The 24570-nt window shown below is 35.8% G+C and overlaps 1 protein-coding gene across 11 annotated transcripts in view; it reads right to left on the reverse strand.

Annotated features, from left to right (window-relative positions):
• Window positions 1–24570, reverse strand: part of LOC107193715 (nuclear receptor coactivator 2-like) — a 191922-nt gene that overhangs the window by 35831 nt on the left and 131521 nt on the right. For all 11 annotated transcript variants that reach the window (XM_015583218.1, XM_015583211.1, XM_015583212.1 and 8 more), the window contains 3 exons: window positions 19580–19718; window positions 1424–1540; window positions 704–881 (listed from right to left, as the gene is read on the reverse strand). In XM_015583218.1, coding sequence (XP_015438704.1) covers window positions 704–881; window positions 1424–1540; window positions 19580–19718 — 434 coding nt within the window. The remainder of the gene's footprint in view (window positions 1–703; window positions 882–1423; window positions 1541–19579; window positions 19719–24570) is intronic.

Genomic DNA, 24570 nt, shown 5'->3' on the forward strand with positions numbered 1-24570 from the left:
TCCGATCGAAAGGTTTGGGGAATTTATGATTAATCATTTGTTATTCATTCTAACACATTATCTGCTGGCTGCTATTTAAAAGGTTTAGCAGATCCGATGATCGTTAGCCAAGGAACTATTATTTCAGGAATTATGACTTCAAACAAAAAAAATGATTCAAACAGAAACGAATGTTAGTTAACACTAGGTTTACGGGCATTTATCGTGTAGGTATCTCCACGGCACGCGTCAACGAACCCGCAGATTTTCTTTAAGAAACAACTTATTTTATATAATACACAATTTATGACCTCTGAAATTAATGCATAGCTATAGAGATAGGTATACCACATAGAGAATTTCGAGGTTAGAAAGCATTCGAAATGCGTCAAAATGACGCGTCCCGTAAACCTAGTGTTAAACAAGTCTTAAATATTATTTACGAAAATATATCCATCTAATGGCAAAAAATTAAGCAATACTATACGATCTCATATTGAATATTCCGGGTCATAACATGAGTTATAAATTCTAAGTAAGTTAATGATTCCAAATGAAATCTGACAGTCGTAAAGGGTTAAATTGGGTATAAGTTAAAATGAAATCAGGGAAGTGGATTTAACTATTGTTACATTGTAATATATGTAAATTATTGCTGTGAATTTATAATAATTTATAAATTCTTTTCGTTTTTGAAACGAGAAAATCAAAGTGTGGTACCAACCTAAAGAAATAGGCAACAAGCTCGGCATGAAGTTGTTGTGGTCTCCATGGTGAATAATGTTATAAATATCCTTCCCGAGTACATCGGCCTTCGTATAATTTATATATTGTTTTATATTATCCGTTACGTACTCCACGCGTCCCTCCGCATTTACAACAAATAGAAAGCCATCTATCGCCTAGACAAAAGAAAAGCAATTATTTATTTATAGTGAAAGTTATAACTGTGATTTAAAAGAGGATCATTAATTAATCAATAAATTGATTTGCGTTCAATAGATACTCGCAATCATAAACGAAATATAGTACCAGATATTTTATATTATATCACACTACCGTGTGTATATTTCCTTTATAAGTTTTTAATAAGTTTTCTGAAGCGACTTTCAGTAATTATGAAAATTCATTTTTACAGATCGATCATATCATATGATAAAGGGACTACCGATTTGTATGCAATCTTCATAAACTGTTACGTAAAAAATAAATAATAAAAGGCAATTTTATTTTTATGCATAAAGGCTTCGTTAAGACAGAAATAAAGTAATTCATTTAATTTCAAAGTCACCTCCCATGAAATTCATATTACGATAAAGGCCGCTAATTAAATCTGACTTCAAACGAACAACTGATTCATGTTGCTTGTAGCTGATTAATACATAATTCATGCGGCAAGAATCCATCCGATCAATGCGTTCTTTGGAAAGAAATTGGTTCATACCTCAAGTAAAATAGGGCCAACTTGATCGTTGGACAGTATGTTACGATTCGATGAAGACACTTCCCCCTGTTGCACGGCATGACTGTTCGAGCTTTCCTGTTGCCTAATGTGCCGAATCTGTGGATGAAAAAACAAATCATTAATAAAAATTTAGATTAAAAAATTATTCGATAGTCGCAACATTTCACTCAACTGCATTGTAAAAACTCACTATATATATTAACCCTTTAACGGTGTATGACAAATATACGCGTCATAAAGAAATAATCACTTTTCGGGTAATGACAAGAATACCCGTCATATAAAAAAAAAAAACATCTTGCTACAAAAAGGAAAATTTTAGTAAGAACTGAAAAATATATATCCTTTATTAGAATAAAGGAATCAAATGGTTGTACATTTGAAAAACAAAATTCCACCGTTAAAGGGTTAAAAAGCATGTTTCTCGCAACGCGAATTATTGACTTAGCATCGATCCCATATTCCAAGAAACTTCTAATGTCAACCATTCGCTAACTCCCAACGTGTTACATCTTCTAACAAAATAACACAATAAATAGCCCAACTGAAATGTTCCAGTTGCGCCGTGATACTGTCCTTTATATTACAGTTCAACGACTGCCGTTTATTTTCTGTCGCCAGATTACTCGTTGTTTATCGTCCGTTTTAATTTTAACGGGAGCGTAAAGCGCTGAAAGAAATTCATCTGCGTCGTTGTTCTTTTTATCGTTCCTTAGCACGACACAATTATTAAGGGAAAAAAAAGAAAGGAACCGCGTTTTATTGCTCATAATCCCCTGTTACCACCGAAACCGATCGATATTCCCTTTAAATTCCGAATCACGCTGTTACAAAGAGAACCGTAATATTATTTCTCATTGGAATTTCAGATCGCAGTTAATTGCACACAGCGAAATAAATCGTATTTGCATTTCACGTTCGCATATTCATGGCATTATCGCAACGTGAAACGTAACAGCCGGGAGAAAAACAGAGACTCGGACACCGATTTCTCGAATCGCAACTGCCGCGAAAGCTTACCCACGGTTTAACACATTAAGTCCCAAGCAGTGAAATAAAGCGATTTTTACATGTGTAAATATTCATTACTTATAAAAGTATATACGAAAGAATCTAAATGCTATCAACAAAATTTTTGGATCGGGTAAACTCACCAATGAAGGAACACTTCAAAGATTTTGTAACTATTAAATTAAAGTCGAATTTTGAATGATAATAATATTAATAAATATTTGGCATATGAAAATGACATTTTTTAATATCTATAAATACTTTTTTATAACGTATAGATTTCAATTTGAAAATTGGAAAAATGTAGTTATTCAAATTAAAAAGAAAAATATAGATTTCACCACTGAATGAATAATCTTAAGTAAATGAAGGTTTTTATCCAATGGCGCGAAATTTGTTTGAATACGAAATAAGAAATTGAAAAAATCAATCATCATTTACTTATTATAATAGATAAATTTATTCATTTGTATATAGAATGTTCATTCACTAGTGCATCCACCCTCGGTACTTTTTGTGTAACAAAAATTTCCATGATTGAAACAAAATTGATTTAACACAGTGTTATAAATATTTCAATTTCTTAAAATTTCAAAACATCATAGGATCTAAATGAAAAAAGAAATAGTAAAAAAAAAAAATATCGACCAGATCTATGAAATCCTCTTTCGTAACTGCAATATGAAAAACAGAATTCAGTAAAGTAGATTTAATGAAAAAAAATTAAAAGTTTTTTTTTCTGTTTTGTAATTTAGTCGTCGAATAACGTCTGACTTAATTTCATTTTGTCCGCTCATAAACATCGCGTTGCATATTACATACAACGTCGCATAACATGGCGCGAATGTGTATATTGCGTTTAACGCAATGAATTATTTAAGGAGGCCGCATATTTTTCCCCGTTTTCCCCCCGGTTTTTAATATTGAAAATTGTTCTTTATTTATAGCTTGGCGAAGACAAAACGTAATATTGCGCAAGTTGCCTGAAACGGTCGGTTCCCGTGCAATTAAATATGGAAGGCATTGTCGCGAATGCGATTAATGCTGCGAAAGTGATATTCGCGTCGAGGCAACACGCCCACATTAGTGGACTGTATGGATAAACCTTCCAACTTACGTTTTTAAATGAAAAATATAATTACAAATGGTTATTAAAAGAGAAGAAAAAAGGACAAGAAAGTATTTCATTTTGTGTTACAACGGGTGAGCCAAATATCACTAATAAAATTTAATTTTATTAGTACAATTCTTAAATGATTTATAGAACATTTAATTAAAGCGGTAATTATTAATGGAAGTAACCTAACATAAAAAGTATTCTATAATAATTGTAATAGATAATAATATTGATTTGTAGTATTGGTCATAATAATAGTGAAACAATATTAATCACTGTATAGGTGTTAATTACCTTTGAAACTCCAATTAATTTACGCCTAATTCAAAACATAATTGCAATGTAATTATAAAGAAATATAATAACAGGAAGTACTAATATAATGTAATACAATATAATACGGAACTACACTTATACTTTATAATAATCAAAGTTCAAGATGTTTAATAAAATATTACTTTCACTAATATTAACGACATAAAAAGCATACATTCCGTAATATAATGCCACTTCTATTAAGATTTACAATTTTTATATAGAAAATATATAAATAATGTATGTATTAACAATGTAGGTAAAACTAATATTTCTGCCCAAATTTGTATAATGAAAAATAACGAATTACGAACTGAATGAATTAGAGTTTACTAAAATAGCATACCAACCATGCACTAATTTTATTAATTGCACAATCGCTATATTTTCAACATATGAAATATTAAAAAATTTTCAGCACGAGCAAGTTCAATTGTTCTATTATTATAATGTGAATCACTATTGCATAACAAATCACTATAAAGTAAAAACTTCAATGTTTACAATTATCGACTAGATTTATTCTTATTAGTAACACGAACCTAAAATACGTAATAAAATAATAAAATACGAGCGAGACAGAGTAAACTGGCAGTAAATACAAATAAAATATTTATGTCCTCGCGAAAACCATGATCGTAATAAAAGACAGAGAGAACGAAACAAAGAACGTGGCAATAAGGATACTGAACGTTAATTTTCGATGGAAAGTTTTTTAGGTTCTCACAAATTTCCTTGCAGCTAGCACGAACTTCTTAATTCTGACGCGATTATCGGCACTCACTGACAAATGTTTGAACTGATAATCCACATTCCGCCGCCTTGTGTGATAATTGAATACAACAAACTGTTGTATCTGTCCTATCTGTCTTGAAGTTTCAAACAATTACTCATCTGCTTTTCCGTCACAATGGTGGCGCGCTCGAGCACGATCGCGTGCATCACCTCGGACGACTCTAATAAACTGCTCCATAACAATTTAAGGTTTCATCGAATTGAAAGTGAAAAAACTTTGTTAAATTCTACCAAGGTTTTCATTAAAATTATCATTTTCGGCATTCGTATGTAGTATAAATGCATACAATTTTTCAAGTCGAAATTTTTTCGAATACATTACTATTAAAATTGTACCATTTTATGAACTTTTGTTTAATTTATACAATTCAACTATCATTGCACATTCTTTCAGTCATCTTTTTCATTGTAATTTCCATTCAGTTAGATCGTTACGTCTTTTAATCATTGCTGGCGATCTACTAAACTCTCAGCTGATCTTCGAACAGGCAAGCAGCTTAAGATATCCCCAAACAAAGAAATTGAGCGAACTGAGACTCGAGTATTTCCTCTAACAGGAAACTTTTTAACACTGAAAATTGTAATATCGTTTTATCACTGCGATAAGTAGGATAAGTTCATAACGTTTAGGGGCCTTTATTTTAGAAGCACTCTGTATACTAACGATGGTCTAACTTACGTCAATACATTTTTTATACTGTCAACCAAATGAAAAATAATACAATAGTTTATTTGTAATGATTAGACTGTGGATGTTTATGCGAATTTAGATTTTTGGGGATTAATTTACAGGAAACTAAGTCAAACTAAGATTTATTTACTTTATTTACTATTCTACTAGGTTCCAAAGAAAACAAAAACTTCTTCAAAATTTATCAAACTCTTATGTATAGTAATTCTAGAGAATTGTGAGTACTATAAATGTACAAAGTCCGCAGTCTAGTAATAATCGTACCCTGTTGGTGGACTACAGAAAGGTGGTAACGCTGAAGAAAAATGAAATATTAGGATAGATTTCATAGCAGGTCAATGCTGGGTCACTTATAACCTGTATCTAAATATTCATTATACAACTTTGATGACTAGTTATTAGATACTAAATATCATCTAATAATGCTTACGATGTATAGACAAAGATCTGTTCAACAAGATTATCTGTTCTGTTTATATCAAAATCAGGCACCACGTGGTTCCTAATGAAAAGAAATATAGAATAAAATTTTGTCATTCTCGGTTTGGTTGTGGAGAAAATCGAATTTGAAAATTAATATGAAACGCGTGTATTCGTAGAGGTAGTAAGTAGAAACGGAATGCAGTGACCAGACCAGGCAATTCCTATTCAATTGCGCGCGTATCCAGCAGATATTCAAAGTCGTTTTCTTTTTTCCGAAAACTAAGCCGAGAATGACAAAATTTTATTCTATATTTTTTCTTATTTTCTCATGGAGAATCACGTAATGCATGCTTTTACATATTATTCAATCAGACTTTTTTTTCTTTTTAGTATTTCATTACACATTGCATTCTCTGGATTAACCTTAACTAACTCCTTAAGAGCTCACTCAACTTAAAAAAAAAATCTATCAAAATAGAACACCATTTCCTATTTCATTATTTTATTGCATAAACGTTTGTATAATCATATCAAAAATTATTCCTCAGAAAAAATGTCCATTTCTTTTTACTATTTTTTTTTTTACTATTTACCAATATCTAAGATATGTGAATGGCACAAAAGTTAATGTCATATTTTCGTCAAATGTAATATTAATGGCTTGAAGGGAGCTTACTTGGGTCCCTAAATTTGGGTCCAAAGTAACCCTGCATCAGCTGGCCTAAGGGTTAACAGGTTACGAACCCGGTCAACGATCCCAAACTTTTACGCGTCACAAGTGGGCATTCTGGTTCGAAATAGGAAGAAAGATATTCCCCGACAGAGAACGGGACACGGTCGCAAACGAAAATATTTCACGCGGATGTGAAAGAGAAAAGCAGCATGAGCTCCTCGGAGCGTCACCGCCGGTCCGTACCGAGTCGCAAGGTTAACCCCCCACCCTCGACGGCGCGTAGTTGTAAGTGGAACACGAGGCGGCACGAAGGGAAAGTAAATCTCTGCGTTACCGGCCGAGATTCAGGGGGAACGAGCGCACTCACGCGCGGGGAAAGCGCGTCCTTGAGCTCGTATTTCCCGGCGCCGATAGATCGCGCTCGTAATCAGGCTGAATCGGTGGCGCACGAGCGTGTGCCTAGGGCCGCCGCGCGCCGTGGCCTCGAAAAGTCGGTGACTCGGCGGCTGAGTCCGACAAACGGTTTGCAATGTTGCCGCTAACCCGCAACCGTCGCGCTTTTAAAGCGTATATATTTCTCTCCTGCCGTCTGAACCGCGCGCATGTCGCGTCGTGTCGTCGCACGCGATAAATTCTTCCCTTGGTCGCTTCTCTTCGATGTTGTTCCTCTTTCATCGATCGAGATATCACCTATGGTACACCAAGGGCTGACTTGTTACGGGAGATGTACACCCACGAGTAAACTCGGCTTCCACTAGGGGAAAAAGGTGACGTAGGAGAAGGGCCTCCTGCGATTTGGTTTTAGGAATAATTGAAATATGTGTCAAATTAACATTCGATTTACCATTTATTTCAGTTTTTGGAATAAATTTATCAAGTTGTAGGAGGTCCTTCTCCTACGCCACTTTTTTCCCTAGCGGAAGCCGAGTTAGCTCGCGAGGGTACACTCACGAGCAAACTCGGCTTCCGCTAGGGGAAAAAGTGGTGTAAGAAAAGAGCTTCCGACTATTTGGCAAAATTTATTTCCGGTACTGAAATAAATGTTAAACCGAATGTTAATTTGGCATAAATTTCAGTAACTGCCAAAACTAAAATGGTAGGAGGCCCTTTGCCTACCTCACTTTTTCTCCTAGCGGAAACAGAGTTTGCTCGTCGGTGTACACAGAGCGAGGAACCAAAAAGAGATCCGAAAAGGACAGCACGAGGTGCCACCGATGAAAAATCACCGGTGACCGTAACCGTGTAACACGTATCCACCGTAAACGGATCGAATCGGTGCTTCCTGTGCACACACACACGCGCGCGCGTTTCCCTCGACGCGGTGCTAGAAAGAAGAAAAGAAAAAAAAACCCATCGACCAGCCAGGGCCACGCGGCCGGCCAGCCACACCGCGGTGAAGAGAAAGATTTTCAGTCCGCGAAATTACAATTGATTCTCTTCTACCTCTCGGTCACCGCCGTCGTCCGTTGGACAGAATGCGCGGCGGCCCTACTGCGCAGATGACGTCACACGAACTCTTGCTCCCCGGTAGCTCGGGTTATAACGCCGTTTGGAAGGTTTCCTATTGGCCTCGGTGACGTCATTTCAAGGTCACGTGACAAACTCTCCGAAGAAGTACTTTTTCAATGATTCTCTCTTCTCTTCTGGGTCTCTGCAAACGGAAATGTATCTCGTTCGCGAGGTCAGTAGCGAGAGCCTGGTGGTGTACGCGAGAAAATGGGGATCGCGGAGGTCCCCCATTCTGTCGCATGGGCTCCACTTCTCGGGCGCGACCGCAATGCGTCGGGACGAGAGAGGAAGACAAACGGGCCGAGTATCGGCGACCCTGGGGCGCAAGGAATCGACATGTGCTCGTTCGTGAACCACAGAATTAACAACCGCGCGAACGAACAGACGGGAAGTCCGAGCCCCTTCCACGACCTGGGCTCTTTCTTTCTCTGTTTTGTGGCTCTACACTGGCAGGCAGATATGCCCTGCTCGCAATTAGACATCCGCTCGGACTAATTATCGTTGTACGTATTTTCAACGAACTGAATACATCTGGCACTTTCTAGTTCTTCCATTGCTCCCGTACATCGGAAATTTCTCGAAAGTCGACACTTTTTGTCCGAAACTGACCTTCATAGGACACCCAAGAACAGGTACCATGCAACAGCGATCAACACGGTGCACAGTCGAAGGCACGAATTGATATCTCGATATGCTTATCGATTGTCGTACAATTTTCATCGGTTCGAGTGAAATCGATGAGTTATATGTAACTGTGCGAAACGTTGATACCTGAACGCGCATCTATTTTCACTGGCGATAGAGTCAAGAATAAATGCTTTTCTAACCATAATGCAACCGCGTGTTTGCTTCCAAAGCAAACATACCTATCCACCCCGAGGAACATGTTACACGTTCACGCGAGAACGCAACTTTTCAGGTCGTGAAGACATCTGAAACGGAAATATTGATCAAATGGTCCGTGTACTCTTACCCTCGCGAAAACTGGGTCATTTTTATAAATTTGGTATTTGGAAAGTATCACTAGCTGAGTTGTTTTTGGGGTATTGCCCAGTAGGATGATTCTTTATACAAAAATAGGTCAAAAACATAGAACAAAAATTATTCGCCTGAGGCTTGCTGTCCAAGAAAATCGATTAGAAAATCTGCTAGCTTGCAATTCACCAGAACTAGACTAATGTACCTTTTCGTTATCTACCATTCAATTAAAGTTCAGTTTGTCAAAAACGCAGCCTCAAACCAACAATCCGTATTATGCACTTTTGATCGATTCTTATAATATATATAATTAAATGCAATAATTTTCAGATAAACAAGTAAGAAAAGAAAGACTTATCGAGACTGGTCAATGCAGGTAACGAGTCAACTCGTCTTCTCCGGTTAAGAGGTTAAGGACGCGCCTCGCTCACACGCGAATATCGTGTTGTATATAGCGGATAAGTTCTATAAGAGGCGCGCCGCGAAGCTAAAGGGTTCATTTTCGTGATCCTGAACGATCGACCAACGAGAAGGCGTGATCTGGGCACACAGTTCGATGACTGGGTTTCCGTGAGGCTGCTGGTGCTCAGCTGTTTCTCTCCGCGTGTTCCGACGTCTAGCGCGAATTTATGCGCGCAGCGCCATCTTCGTCGATGGTCGAGGCGGACGGCAACAGAAACAGAGTCATCGTTTGCGTCGTAAATAGTGTGCAGAGTCGGTCATTTCTACGCGGCCCGAAAACAATGCTTCGTTAAGGGGTTAGACCACCTCGGACGAGTTAAAAGTCATGGTCATTTTCGCCACTTTTTTTGGGAAGATAATTAAATAAATGAAAATTTCGATATAAAGTAATTTATTATAGATCTTTGGACAGAAAAAGTTGTACTTCTTGTTTGCTCCTTTTCGCTTACAAAATGGCGGCGCTAGAGACGAGATACACGAACATTTTTTCGAGCAACGTTCTCCACGGCGTTAGACTTCACGGTTACACCGTTTGATCTAGACAAGAAAACCAAAGATCTTTATGACACGTATTTCTTTAGTTTTTGGGAGGTAGAAAATAAAAATCGTTGGTTTTTTGCTTCAGATCAAACCGTGTAACTAAGGTTAAACGCCGTGGAGAACGTTGCTCGAAAAGATATTTGCGTATCGTGGCTCTAGCACCGTCATTTTGTAAGAAATACACAAACAGAAAATACGAATTTTCCCGTCGAAAGCTGTATAATAAAAGGCTTTATATCAAACGTTTCATTTGTTTAATTATCACCACAAAAAAATTGCCGACAATGACTATAACTGACTCATTCAAGGTGGCCTAACCCCTCAAATCGCGCGGTGGCGAAATGTTATTGGGCGGAGAAGAATGTCTTCTTCCCAGCGACAGAAAAATTCTCCGTAGAGACCGCTTTGTTCGACGTTCTCTTTCCGCCACCGCCACCCCCTTTCGCCCTTCTTCTTTTTCTCGTCCGCTCTGTTTCTCACCCCCTTTATCGCGTTCTTTTTTCTTTTTTGGTTCTTCGATGTGTCCACCGGAGAGAAATTTATTTTCTAATTTCCTTGATTTATTCGCCGGTACTATCTCACCGACCGGGAGAGATTTATCTTTTTATTTCGAGCCACATTTCATTTTTCCGAGAAACACAAAACCGTCCCCCGTGAATTACGGCGAAAAATCGGCTGGATTCTCGCACAGAGGATTCTGACTAATGGCTTTTCAAGCTGCAACGATCCATTGTGCCCTTTGATGAATCGAAATTTAAGAGAACGCGTTTAACCTTCGCGTTCCCATGGCTGGTCACCTAGAGATATTGTTTTAAATAGGTATATAGGATACTAATATTTGAATCGAGTAGTAGCTGAACTGAATATCCTAGAATATAAAAAAAAAAATTTTGAATTAGGTTCATTAGAAAGTTCTGTCGCTTTTCTATCCGTATTTTAATGACAAAGGGACAGGCATTTCTATCTAGAAGATACTAAGAATCTGTAGTCACACAAATTAGTGATCATTGAGTTCTAGATTAATGTTGAATTAAATTCATTTTAATGCAGACTGAATAAGATACACAAACGACAAAACGTTCCGGTGAATGTAATATCAGAGAGATTCTAAGGGAATGAAATATGTTAGAACGTGAATGAGCACTCCGTGAATAAGAGCGGCAACGAGCCTCCACCGCATCTTTCTGTTACACTCGATGGTCGCGAAAGTGTTAAATGCGTCCGCGCGGAGACGTAACGTTACACTGATATCTCGCAACAGTATCTAGGAGAAACTGTCGGAAAGCTTCAATGGAGGCGAACCGTATCTTTGCGAGGGTCTTATTGACTGGCACAGGTGAGTCTTTCGGAACCTGTTTTCAGAACCGAAGAGATAGCCAGCGAATAAATGGACATCCATTTAAACTGTGAAAGTTCGAGTGTATTGCTCCATCAATTATAATTAATCTAATGTGTAGTTCGTTCTATATTTAGACGATTAAACTATGCGAAGTAACAACGAATAAACAATATAAGTATACGTTCCTTTTGCTACTCTAACTGAGAAAAAAATTAAATGAGAAAAAAGGTTGAGAAATTTTAAGAAATTAAAATTAAAAGTTCGCTTTACATTTTTTTTCTGTAGAATTGGAATACTCCGATATCAGCATATTTGAGATGTAGTTTTTGAAATATTTTGAAACTTTGTACTTATATTCGCTCTATTCTTCTGCAGTCATTCTTAACATATCAAGTTCTGTATCCATGGTGCTGACAAAAATTCGAAAAATGTAAAAAAAAACAAAAGGCGCATAAAAAAATTGTGGGACAGAATTATGGGCCGACCTACGACGGCGGCGTTCATCCGCAGAAGGGTTAAATATCCTTAATCTTCTGTTATATCGAGGCTCCGCCGGATTTCCATTACGGATCTCCAGTGTATAAAATCAAAATAATCACTTTATTCACCCCTTGCCTTATAACGTCAACAAAAAGATATATTATTTGTCTTCTTTGAGTCAAAATGCAACAATGCACTTGTCTACTATAGTAGACGTCTACTCTCTCACTTAGTGACAATATCTTTTACAACATTTCTTGCCGATCAACAGTACGAAACTCCTTTAAATGACATCCAAACAATAGAAAAACCGTTCGTTATTCATTATGAGCAAACACATTGCTTCTAAAAAAAAATATTTTAATAATATTAATAGTCTTAAAATAACTACTGGTACATTACGAAAAACCAATTTTTGTACAAGGTACAAAAAGGATGCAGTGAGCGTATTAAGACTTGTCCTTTTCAAGCGGAGGTACATAGTGACTCACGCGCAACGATACATCGTCATCGGCACTTTTCGCAAGTGTCGCCAACGACGATAAATCATTGTTCGGCACTAAAAGGGTTAAACTCGCAAAAAAGAGAAAAAAGACGAACTGCATAAAAACGATGACGTGATCCGAAACGTTTATCCCTGGTTACCCGAGAGGATCGTTGATCGACACAAGGTTCGTCGATCCTGACACGTCGCGGCGACACGAGAGAGTGTCTTGCGCTCGATAGAGATGTTTCGTCTCTCGTTATAAACAGAGTTGGGCAGAATTTTATTCGAATAATACACAGTGAAAAGCAGCAGTACCTAAGGTTGTCGTTCTGAGTTTTAAACAATTAATAAGATTAAATAATTATTCGATAAGTGTCGATTCATTCGTAAAGAAGTATTATTTTATTATAAAAATCGAAATTTCCACGTTTAAACAATCAAAAATGACGAAATACTTTTTTTTATCTTTCGAAACTTTTTATCTAGATAATTAGTTTGCCCATTTCTGGTTATAAATAACAGAATCGGGACCCCGCGATTTAGAGGCAACGTGGTTTATTTTCATAAATGCAGTCACGACCGTTCTTAAGATCTGCAAAAAAGAAACGACGCGACGCAGCAGTATCCCCCCCACTCCGTGATTTTTATTGCTCTTAATCGGGGATAAACGTGGTGTCCGCCTTTCTTCGCGACGCCCTCGGAACAGACGATTTTATTTCGACATGGAACGAAGGTGAAAGCATCGCACAGGTTGCACTGCTGCCTGCGTCACACCCGGGGATTTCGATGCCTGGGAACAGGAAGAAGGGATACCCTTGCGTTCCTGGCGAGACCTTGAATATCATCCGAATGAAAAATTGTTTTAACCCGCTCACTGTCTTTATCCAGTATACACATTGATCAATATATCCAGATCCCAGAGCCAGAGTGCATTAAGTCCGATTATTCCCTACTAATTTAACTGAGAAATGAGGTTTTTCTATTTGTTTATGCTCAACGTTTAGATACTCGTATTGCCATGGGTTATCAGTTTTACCAGAAATTAAATTTAGTAAAAATATAATTGGCAGAAATATAAAGGGCCCCTCGATACTAGAAAGTTAATAACATATAACTCCTGTCCTATTTTAGTTTTTATACATTAATGTCAAAAATGGTGAATTTTGATAACCGTCTACAGTCTACTTATTCGAATAACAATTGCACTTAATCGTTAGAAAATTCACGTGTTGGTTCCATTCATTCGATTGTATTTCATTCATAAATTTAACTGGGTCATCGGTCGATCCCGTGTATCAGCTGGGAATCGACTGTTGTATAAGTAGTATAACCCATCGCGCCAGACGTATTTCACGTGTATTTTATCCGTATTTTCAACAATTAATAACTTGGACACGATACCTCGAACGCAATTTCATCATTCTCGATTTTTGTCTTCGTTTGGCATCTAGAGTCTACCCTGTGAGAGTGTCCCACATTTTTATTAACACCCTGTATATGTCAAACATAGCAACAATCAGACCGCTATTTTTCCCTGAAAAAAGTTCTGATTTTAAGGAAATGAGGAATTTTTTCTGGATCAACAAGATTCTCTGTGGCTTGTCAAAAGTGCGTTTCTAAGTTTTTTGTCACCTAATATATTCAGTAATAATACTTTAAGATATGCCAAAAGATTCATGTCTTTTTTAACTGAATAATTAGAAATTTTAGAAATTTTATAGAACGTGTGATTAGAAATTTTGACTAGTGAATAAAACATTTAAAATAGAATTTATTGAAATAATAACCTAAGAAGGTAAATTACTATGACAAGATTATATTTTTATGTACTTCCATATCTTGAAATTCTCTTTGAAACGTTCACATTTCATGGTATACAAAATGTATCCAATAAGCGTTCCAATTAATTGAAAAATATAATTGCATAATATTATAAAAATTAATTGTTACAGTAATTTTAAATTCCTTTTATCGAATTAATAATCACAGGCATTGCGTTGAAGTTTTAAATACTCCCAAGCATTAAATGACCTACCAAGAAATGTCAGATCAATATAAGAGAATAAAATAATACAGCGGTACTTCGGTCCTTCGTCTGAGTCATTAATTAAAACAATCAAATGACTGATCTTGATATTAATTTATATTACCTCCGACAAGAATGACCTTCTCCCTTAATACCACCTATCCGCATTATAATTCACGAAGATGTTTCGATGATTAATGTTTCTTCGCAGCATTTATTTGCATTTTCACCAGAAAGACATTAATTCGATGCCCTGTATTCCTTCGTTCTATTCAACGGAGAACAATGGGTGCAATTTGTGAGAATTAACAATGGATTTTTAGCCAGCTTAAATGCAGCTTTTCCTTTGTTATCGCGTTTTATGTTCGAAAATCCGCCAACAATTGCGAAACTTAATGTAACAAACAGATCAAGATTGAAACTAACAAATCGACGAATTTTGCATAATACGTATTTGGCTCTGTTAATGTTTATGCAAATTCATAATTTTCGACACTGATATATGAAATTCAGAAGTCACAAATATTTTATTTCCTGCGTTAAAGGTTTTAATATATTAGTAACAGCACATAAATGATATTAAATTTCAATGAAATCATTGTTTTATTTTATTGAAATTTCGTACTACCGATCGGCAAGAAATGTTCCAGATATTGTCACTAAATTGATAAAATAGGCGTCTCTATTGTTACACAGATACAGTTAGCGGGTTAAAAACGTAAAGGATCAATCACTGGTACACCTAGTACCAACTAAATGTACCTGTTGAAAGTCAACTCCCATTAACGATATCCTTGACATTCGATCGATCGAATCAGAATTCCCATAAGGTTGAATATTTCCCCAGGCGTCCCGAAGACCGTCACAGCCTGGGCGATACCGATCCGGTCGAACCTGCTTGAAATTTCAATGGAGTTCGGTCCTTCGCTCGCTATTAGGCACAGTTACGACATGTCACCGGCTCTTAAGATTTTCTAGATCCGAAATCTCGGAGCGGGTTCGCCTCAGCTCGCCGAGCACGGGACCGGTCGCGTGTATACGTAATGAGTCTCAAGGGCTCTCGTCGCGCGGCCTTAGCGAAAACGTTGTGTAACTAGCGGGGATGATCGTGTCAAACCAAATACATATCGTCGCCCGAGTTTTCAACTATCCTAACTAAATTGTTCAATAAAATTTAGTGAGTCAATCAACGAATATAAATTCACGATAATATAAAGAAAATTCAACCTAGAAAACAATAAATATTCTGTTGAATCCTAACACCGAAACTTTTAAAGTTTTTTTTCAATGGTTGTATCTCCAAATACTAACAAAAATTTAAATTTTATGTGGATAATTAGATAAAATTTTGTTAAGTATTGTAATAAATAGCTATTCAGTAGGTTTTTTGAAAAATCGGTTTTAATCCATTATCTTAATTATTCAGAATCAAATATATATGAGGAGAACTATTAAATTAAACGAGTAACTACATTCCAGTAATCGTTAGCTATACCTAATTAATAGCAATAAAAACCGACGGAAATGAAAGCCTGAAAACGGGTTCGTTTGTAATTTCCCGCAAGATCGACATGAAGTCAGTGAGAAATGAGAAATTGCGTGATTATCCTAATTTAGAGGATTAATATACCAATTTCATTTGAATTATCTGACCACTCGAAATCTCATCGCGAAGATTGGCATATCTTTAATCATGTAAATATATGAGTATAATGAAACGCAGGCCAAGCCTCCAAGACATTAATTAATACTAATTTTTTGTTATATTTTACAAAAGTTCAAATACGTAACTCTACATTTCACTTTTCAAGTATTATATCATTAAGTGTATCAGTAAGTAATCCACTATTTTTTGTAACTATAAGATGATATATTTAAATTAAAAATAATTCTAATTAAAAAAAAGTGTTATAGGACATTGGAAACTCATTATCAGTATAAAAAACACAGTAAAAATCGATAAATATTCGATTACTTAATGCTACAACTAATAAAATAAATTGTCTAAAACTAACTAATAAAAAAAATTCAAAAAATTCTGGACAAATGGAATCTATGAAAGTAGATGAATGAAAACACATGATTGTTTTAATGTAATACGCGACACAAAATTATGCTTCCTTTTCTGAATAGGAAAACTGAAAGAGAAAAAAGGTTAAATAAAAAATGTCGTAAAAATGTTTCGGATGTTCCAAAAATTAAGGAATTCTGTTGCGTCGAGACTTTTAAAAATAAAAGAAAAACTGTAACGGATTCAAATATGTAGTACAAAGTTCTGCTGCGATAATACACTTGCCGCGATAAAATGGTGTATTACATGAAATGTAGGAGAACGAAAGTCTGATTATTTTATTTAATCGGCAAGATATCGTGTCACGTTTTCGAACGGATCAACCCAATTCGTATACAATCAGCTTACAGTTTCGCGTAAGACTAGTTGCAATTTTACTTTTCGTATCAGCAAAAAATTCGCGATCTATTATAGTATACACATTCTAAATGCCTCTTTTTATATTTCTTAAGTAAAATTAAATAACGTAAGTTTGTTCTTATTTCTGTTTACTATTTTCTAACCTATAGAACGTAACCAACGTTACCGTAGGAGCTCAGCCGACAGACTCGCGCTCTAATTGGTCGGGATTTCTCGTTAATGCCTCGTTAACAAAGCCTCTGAGAACTTTTTCGCTAAGGAAAAAATTGTTTCAAATTACCCCAGGAATCACTCCTTTCAAGGACTTAGGTACAACTATTTTCGGACACCCCGTCGATACATGTATACACCACTATCCATAAAAATTTACAAAAAAAAAACTACGAAAATGAACAAGTAATACTATTAAAAATACAAGAAGTATATAATACTACGAAAAGAATATAATTTTGTTTTTCGTTCAATTTTCCGACATATTTCATTTGTCGTTCTTCTCGGATATCACACAACGAATACTGTTGAAACACACAATCAGAAGTAGAAGTCTGAAGACAGTTTCAGTTTCTTATCGTTCTAATATAAACAAGTAACGAAGTCAAGTGCCAATATGTAGTGAAACTCTGCGGTGCGACGTTTGCATCCGAATGGACCGAGAAAAAAAAAAGAAATAAAACAACACATCGTTAAAACAGTCCAAAATGAAGCAAAAGCGAGGAAAGGCGTGAAAGAAATCATTATTCCCGGAGGCGTCGTAGGATCAATGCAAGGCAGTACACACGCATGCGTTGAAATTTTTATTGCACTTAAACGATACGCGAGTAAATACCTTATCGATCGTACGGTTCAAGAATAACGGGCGGTACAACGTGGCGTCATAAGAACCGGACCCGCGATAATTCGCGATTAACGACTCTCGCCGTCGAACGAATCCGTAAAGAAGATGAAACAAAAAAGAAAAAAGAAAGAAATGTCACCGGAGCAACGGATTATTCGCGATACCAATATCCCGTTCACGCGTTCCTCGCAAATTCAATGAATTATAAAACGGACGCGAACGATTTTCTAAGAATGGAAACGCTGCACAGTGGTCCAGAACGCCGATTTCGGAGTTCAAAAGCTTAATTTGGGTGTAAAAATGGGAATTTCGGAAGCAAACTTGGTAAGCATATATTTAAAGTTCATATTTATTAAAAACATACATAATTAATAAGTAATGTTTTTTAATAATAATTGCTTTATAAACAAAATATAAACTTCTTTCTTTTTACAGAGTTCATCATTGTCAATCACAAGTTCTCTTAAAATAAATTATTGTTAAAAAACGTCACTTATTAATTTTATATATATTTTTTTTAATAAATATGAACTCGAATAGAAATTGCATACATGCTTACCAAGTTTGGCTTTGAAATTCCCATTTTTACACACAAATTAAGCTTCTGAACTCCGAAATAGGCGTTCTATACCACTGTGTGCTGGTCGAATGCTCGGATCGACAAGACGCATTTCACCTACGAAATGCTTGCATAAACGTGTTCCCGATCGCCGATAGTCTAAGGGATTTGCCTCGTTCGGGCATAATTTACAGCAAATCGGAACGTGTGTTACGACACTTCGAGCACCTCGATTGCCCGACTTTATTCCCCGTCTGCTGAGACCGCAAGAATAAGGGCCATTTCGACCAACTTCGATTAATTTTAACCAATCCTGTAATCGTACGGTCTGGATCGTATCTGACCCAAGTTATAATTCCTCTAGTGCTGTCCCTACTCTACTTTTTAGTATTTTTGTATTATTCTCGTTTAAAAATATTTTTTATTGTTCAGTGAACGTTTAATATTTGTATTATTATATGTTAAATAACTCAATTATTATTCCTTATTATATAAATAAACAAAAATACGAGTTGAAGATAATGTTTTTTTACCTCTATGAAAATAGCAAAAAAGAGCTCGTGTCCTTTTGCCATTCGAGGGTTAACACTTTACAAGGGGTTAACATCGATACGGTTCAAGCTTGTCCAGATTTTCACGAGACGAACGAAGTTACATTTGACATTATCGGTGAAGATATCACCTTTCGTAAAACGATCCGACTGTCACGTCATTTATTCACGTGAACAAAATTGCAATTTGCACGAGAGCCGTAATATTTATAGAGAAATGTCGCCAAATTAATATCCGAGCGTGACAGGACTCCATTAACCCCTTATGAAATAACGAAATAAATGTCGACAATTAATCTCACTGAATATTATGAATCTTCACGAAGACAAGAAAATACCAGTAAAAAACAAATAACTAAAAGACGAAACGATCGCGTATGACCGAAAAAAAAGGAAAATCAGCTTTGAGATATACAGGGTATAACAAAAATGGAGAACTCATAAATGGGAGACTCGTAAGGTGATTTGAAACTAGTTTTTCCTTAGCAAAAATTTTATCCAAGGCTTTGTCAACGAGATATAAACGAAAAACCCCGACCAATCAAAGCGCAAGTCTGCCGACCAAGGTCTGATTGATCGGGATTTTTCGTTAATATTTCGTTAAAAAAGCCTCGAATAACATTTTTGCTAAGGAAAAACTTGTTTTAAATCACCTCACGAGTCTCTCATTTCCATCTCCTCTAACATTTTTCTTACACCCTGTATAGTTACATTTTAAAAGGCATTGAAGTTTTGAAGGAGATTGGTCTGAAAAAAAAAATAAACGGAAAGCAGTTCGCCGATTACACCGTATATACGTGACAAACCGTCGTGAAAAAAGCAACGTTTTCGATCGGATCTCGAAGGACTCTCGCGCCGAGAGTTTATCGATCAGCCATTTGAATGGCAAAAACTCGAGAATCTGTTTTCTTACCTGGTCGACGGTTCTCTGAAAGATCTGGCATTTGTCAGTCTTGCCAGAGCTCATGTCCGTGGCGAAAATCAGCTCGGTAAGCTCATTGATTATCACGTGCTCCTGGGTCCGTCGTCTTTTTTCGTTAAGGCACTTGTTACTGTGAACAATCGAAACCGTAAATTATTGATTATCCTTTGCTATTCAGAATTTCTTATAAGTAAATTCTTAAACCGAGATAATTATTCTTTTTCCTTTTTTTTTTTTTTATTTCTCAGTAGTAGACTGTATATTTTTAGGTAAATTCATAGTTTCAGGTGCAAAGACACGGAAATCAGTGTGTGGACCATAATTGTATTTTGCATACAAGGTGAATGACGAATCGTGATCAGTAGAAATTACTCTGTTATTAGCAGTCCGATCGAAAATGTGATATGATTTGCTTCAGTTTCCATTTACGTGTACTACTATTTTCAATCAATGATATATCATTATTGATAAACGTTTCAGAATGTATATTGTTATAGAATATTAATCATTCTAATTAAAAAATTGCGAGGGTACGAATACCCCTGTGACTTATTATATCTACGTAAAAACTGTATGAAATGAGCAATCTCATAATAATAGCGCAACCAATTTCCCCTCGAGATCATAGTAATATTATTTTGTTTCCGAACCGAATCTCGACCATAGACGTATAATTCATCTATGATCTCGACCGACACGATAGCCTCGCTGTAGTATTTAGGCTAGGTCTGGGTTAGGTCTGCATCGATCACCCGGATTCTTGTAGTTCGCGGATAGACTCGTTAATCTTTTCACGGCCACTAATGGGACACACTTCTGCTCCGGGGCCTTTGTTCGTGAAATGCTAGAGAAAACGATCTCTACAATCGAAAACGGCGATAAATCACGGGAACTGGACACGCTTGTTGCGGGGATCGCAGAAATCGATCGTACAACAGAATTTTCGTCCGTGTATTGAAATCGAGCGAAGCTTTAATGAATTCTTTGCCGGTGAGTCGAGCGTTAAATTTAGTACGGAATTTTACTACTAATAATAATACCCGTGGGGAAAAATAGAAGAAGAGCAAAAAGGATATAAATAAAACTGTGTAATGGATGAAATTTAACGGAACTCACTGCAAGCTGTTGTTGAAGCCAACCTTGAAATTCATTTTTACTTCAAATCTTATAAATAACATTCAGCCTACTGAATTCTACCGTGTTATTTCACGTATTTGTGTGTGTATTTTTCTGTGGGTACTTTTAACAGATTCTATTACACAGTTCAGTCTTCAGTAGGTACCTACTATCTCCAATATACAGGGTGTAACAAAAGTATTGTTGGTCCCCGAAATAGTTCACTTAGGAAGTATTTCGGAACAAGTTTTTTCCATAGCAAAAATGTTATTCGAGGCTTTGTTAACGAGATATTGGCGAAGAACTCCGACCAATTAGAACTCGGCCGACAGAATTGCGCTCTGATTGGTCGGGGTTCTTCGTTAATATGTCACGAACAACGCCTTGGATAACATTTTTACTAAGGAAAATCTTGTCCCAAATTACTTCACGAGCGACCCATTTCAGGGACCTACAACACTTTTGTTACACCCTGTATATGTATATTTAGTCACCAAAGTATTCGTCCACCCTATACATATAACATATCTCACGTATTGAGTTAATGTAAAAATTGGAAATACTAATTGTAATTTGCATTAGATAGCATAAACCTTGATCAATATGGTACAGATTAGAATGCATTCGACTGTAAAAATATGTGCAGTTTATGGGAAAAAAATATTGAAAGTACATTTTCCAAAATCATGTACAATTTATTTTACAAAAGTATCCTTATTACTGAAAGTGACAGAAAAGCATACGAACAAAATATCATGAAGAAAATTCAATCTATGCGTGACAGATTAAAAATTCATGATAAAAGTACGAGAAATACCGAGGAAACAAGAATTTATTATCAATAAGTTTGTATAAAATAAACACTTTATATTCTAAAAAAATATTTTATATTAATCTAACCTGAACTATACTAATCAAAGTTTACCCTAATATTAATTATAATTGTTAATTCTGACTTGAATTATTATGACACATATTTGTAAAGTGAGCGGATGATTCACCAAAAATAATGAGTCTGTCTACTACTGACCAATTCTACTTGTAATACCTAAATAGTGAAGACAGGCGGTATTTCCTGTTCTCCATTAATTTTAGTACTTTCTATCAATTTTTATCAAATGGTCGTTGGAAATGACTAATACCAGACCATGTCAATGACAATAAACATTTATTTAAGTAGAAATAACCGGTAATGAACAGACACACGAGCCAAGTAACACTTAAATGTTGTCGTAACATTCGATTTTTCAACTTTGACTTGCTCGTAGAATAATTTTTATCTAATCGACATTTTTCACATTGCAACATCAGTTCGCTGACACCTTTGATATCCAACACATTAGCAATATCTAAGCAAACTATCAAAGAAGAATAAAAGAAGTATAGACATAAATTCTACGAGAATAAAGGAATAAATTATTGTATAAAAGCATCACGTAATCACATTGTATAATTAAACATGCGCAATTAGCATATACAGTGTACCAGACATTAAGTTTTATTACTTAATTGCAAACTTCATGCATTTATAGCGCACACAACTGTCAAGAGTTCAGTGTAATTAAGAACTTGGTAAAGTTCAAGGAGGTTTCTATTTTATTTCAAACCTCGTATAATAGTAAAGGACATTAATTTCCATGATAGTCCAGTTCTCGTAAATTAAGCCACAAAAATACTTCTATAAAAATCCTCAGCCCACTTACTCTAAAAAGTTGCCGATGTTACAAAAAACTCTCGAACTATCATTTTTGGTAACAGAAGAACCTCTAAACAGTTTCGAGTATTTCTAACAGGAAAAAAAAAAGAATTCCTTTCAAAACGCGAAGCGATAGAAGAGACAGCAACAGGACGCTTTCCAGCGTAGAGCGCGTCTAGGGAATTTTATGGAAAGAAAATTGGTAGATGCTGAATCAACATCAGTCCCGTTGAAACGCTCAGTTGACCTTGCCTGACGTCACGTCGCCGAACAGTGACTCTCACTTTGCTAAGGCTGGCCACATTTTCATGCGATAAAGTTGCTTCACCGGTTGCTCGCTCGTTACCGGAGCTGTCCCGAGCACTTGAAACACGCGTGTCGAGTAGCCTGGAGACTCGAGTAGCTTCTGGCTTCGTGACCGGAAAGAAACCTGGTCCACCGTAATCGGGGCCGACTATTCACGCGCGCTTTCGTAATATACAGGGTGTCCCGTAAACGGTGGTGCAACGTGTAGGTGATTCTACGTAAAAAAATAAGTCGAAAATATAAAATAACATTTATTTATTTGAGACTTAGTTTTCGAGAAAGTTGACTTTAAAAAACTGCTGAATATGCATGCGATTGAATAGGACTTGCTTAACGCGGCTGTTCATAACATTCTGTTTCTACTTATTCCCAACACGAATACAGGCGTTTTAGATGAATCTTCAAACACGATTTTCTCGAAACTGAAGTAACAAATGAAAAAATGTTATTCTATATTTTCGACCTATTTTTCACATAGAATCTTCTCCCTACCTGATTGTACCACAAATTACCTGACGCCCTGTACATGTGATGTTATAAACAATATGAAGCTTTAAAATTTCAATTTAAATTTCGTTAAATGAAAGCACATTTCAGAACATGCAAGCGGCCTGATAATTGCAGGAAGAAACAATGCGGGGAATGTAACGGATAATCGATAAACTGGTCATTAATTTCCACACAACCGATAATTGGAATAATCGATACTCGGATAATCGACGTGTTGCAATTTTTCAAGTGCACTTCTCGGTCTTCAATTACGAATCGAAATGCAGTAGTCGTTAAATTAATTACCGTATCGCGTCGGGCGAACTCTTTCATTGGTATAATCTGATTCGATAATTCTTGCAGTTTTCTTTTTTTGTTTTCGTTAGATTGTACACGAAACGATGGATTTCACTGACTGGTATAACAGACTTGACTTTCATGAATGACAAATGAAGAGTACAGGGGAAATGATTGAGTGTCCATTTGATTTTAATTTGAGTAAAACGAACCTTTAAACATTGAAGACTTATAATTAAATATTATACAATCTGCAAAAGTTGGAACGATCATCTCTTTTCCCATTTGCAATACCAAAATCAATTCTACAATAGAAAAATTATACATATGCATTCATATGTGTTCAAATATCATAAATGGACCCTTACACTTGTTTTCCTCTATTCTGCTAATTATATTGTGGATGTTTATACAAATTTACAATTTTGAGCACTGATATATACAAAAACAAAACTGAACAGAATTTTGTTTCCGGTACCAGGGGGTTTTAACTCTTTGCAATCGGAGCCTTTTTATAGTATGAGAACCCAACAAGTCGACAAAGGGCTTTTTAAGCAAATATACAAATTTATAATATATATAATTTTATACCTACATAATTTATTTATTGTAAGATTGAATATATTTTTATATAAATTCAGATAATGAATATATGCGGTTATCACCATCCCTTCTTTTTGGAATTAATTAAGAGTCGTCTCTCGACTGCAAAAGATTAATATATTAATAATAATACGTAAATATTACTAGAACTTTTAATGCATAACATAAGTGCATAAACATCCGCAGTCTACCAATGACAAATAAACTACACACTTGATTGTCCAAAACTGATCACGGTAAAACGTTTAATGAGGTTTCTATTTCATTTTGAGCCTAATAATGACCTTAATAGAGCAAATGAATTACTATTAATAAAACTGTATATTCGTATAAACATTAACAGCGTAATAATGAGAAAAAACCATTACGTGCCTGGACAGTAACATCGACTAAATGTTATTTAAACTGACTTAAAACGGGCAATGGAATAGACAGTAATATCAAATTCCCTTAATTCTTTTATACGATTCCAATC

This window comes from Dufourea novaeangliae, unplaced genomic scaffold (genome assembly GCF_001272555.1).
Source record: "Dufourea novaeangliae isolate 0120121106 unplaced genomic scaffold, ASM127255v1 scaffold25, whole genome shotgun sequence".
Lineage (NCBI taxonomy): Eukaryota > Metazoa > Arthropoda > Insecta > Hymenoptera > Halictidae > Dufourea > Dufourea novaeangliae.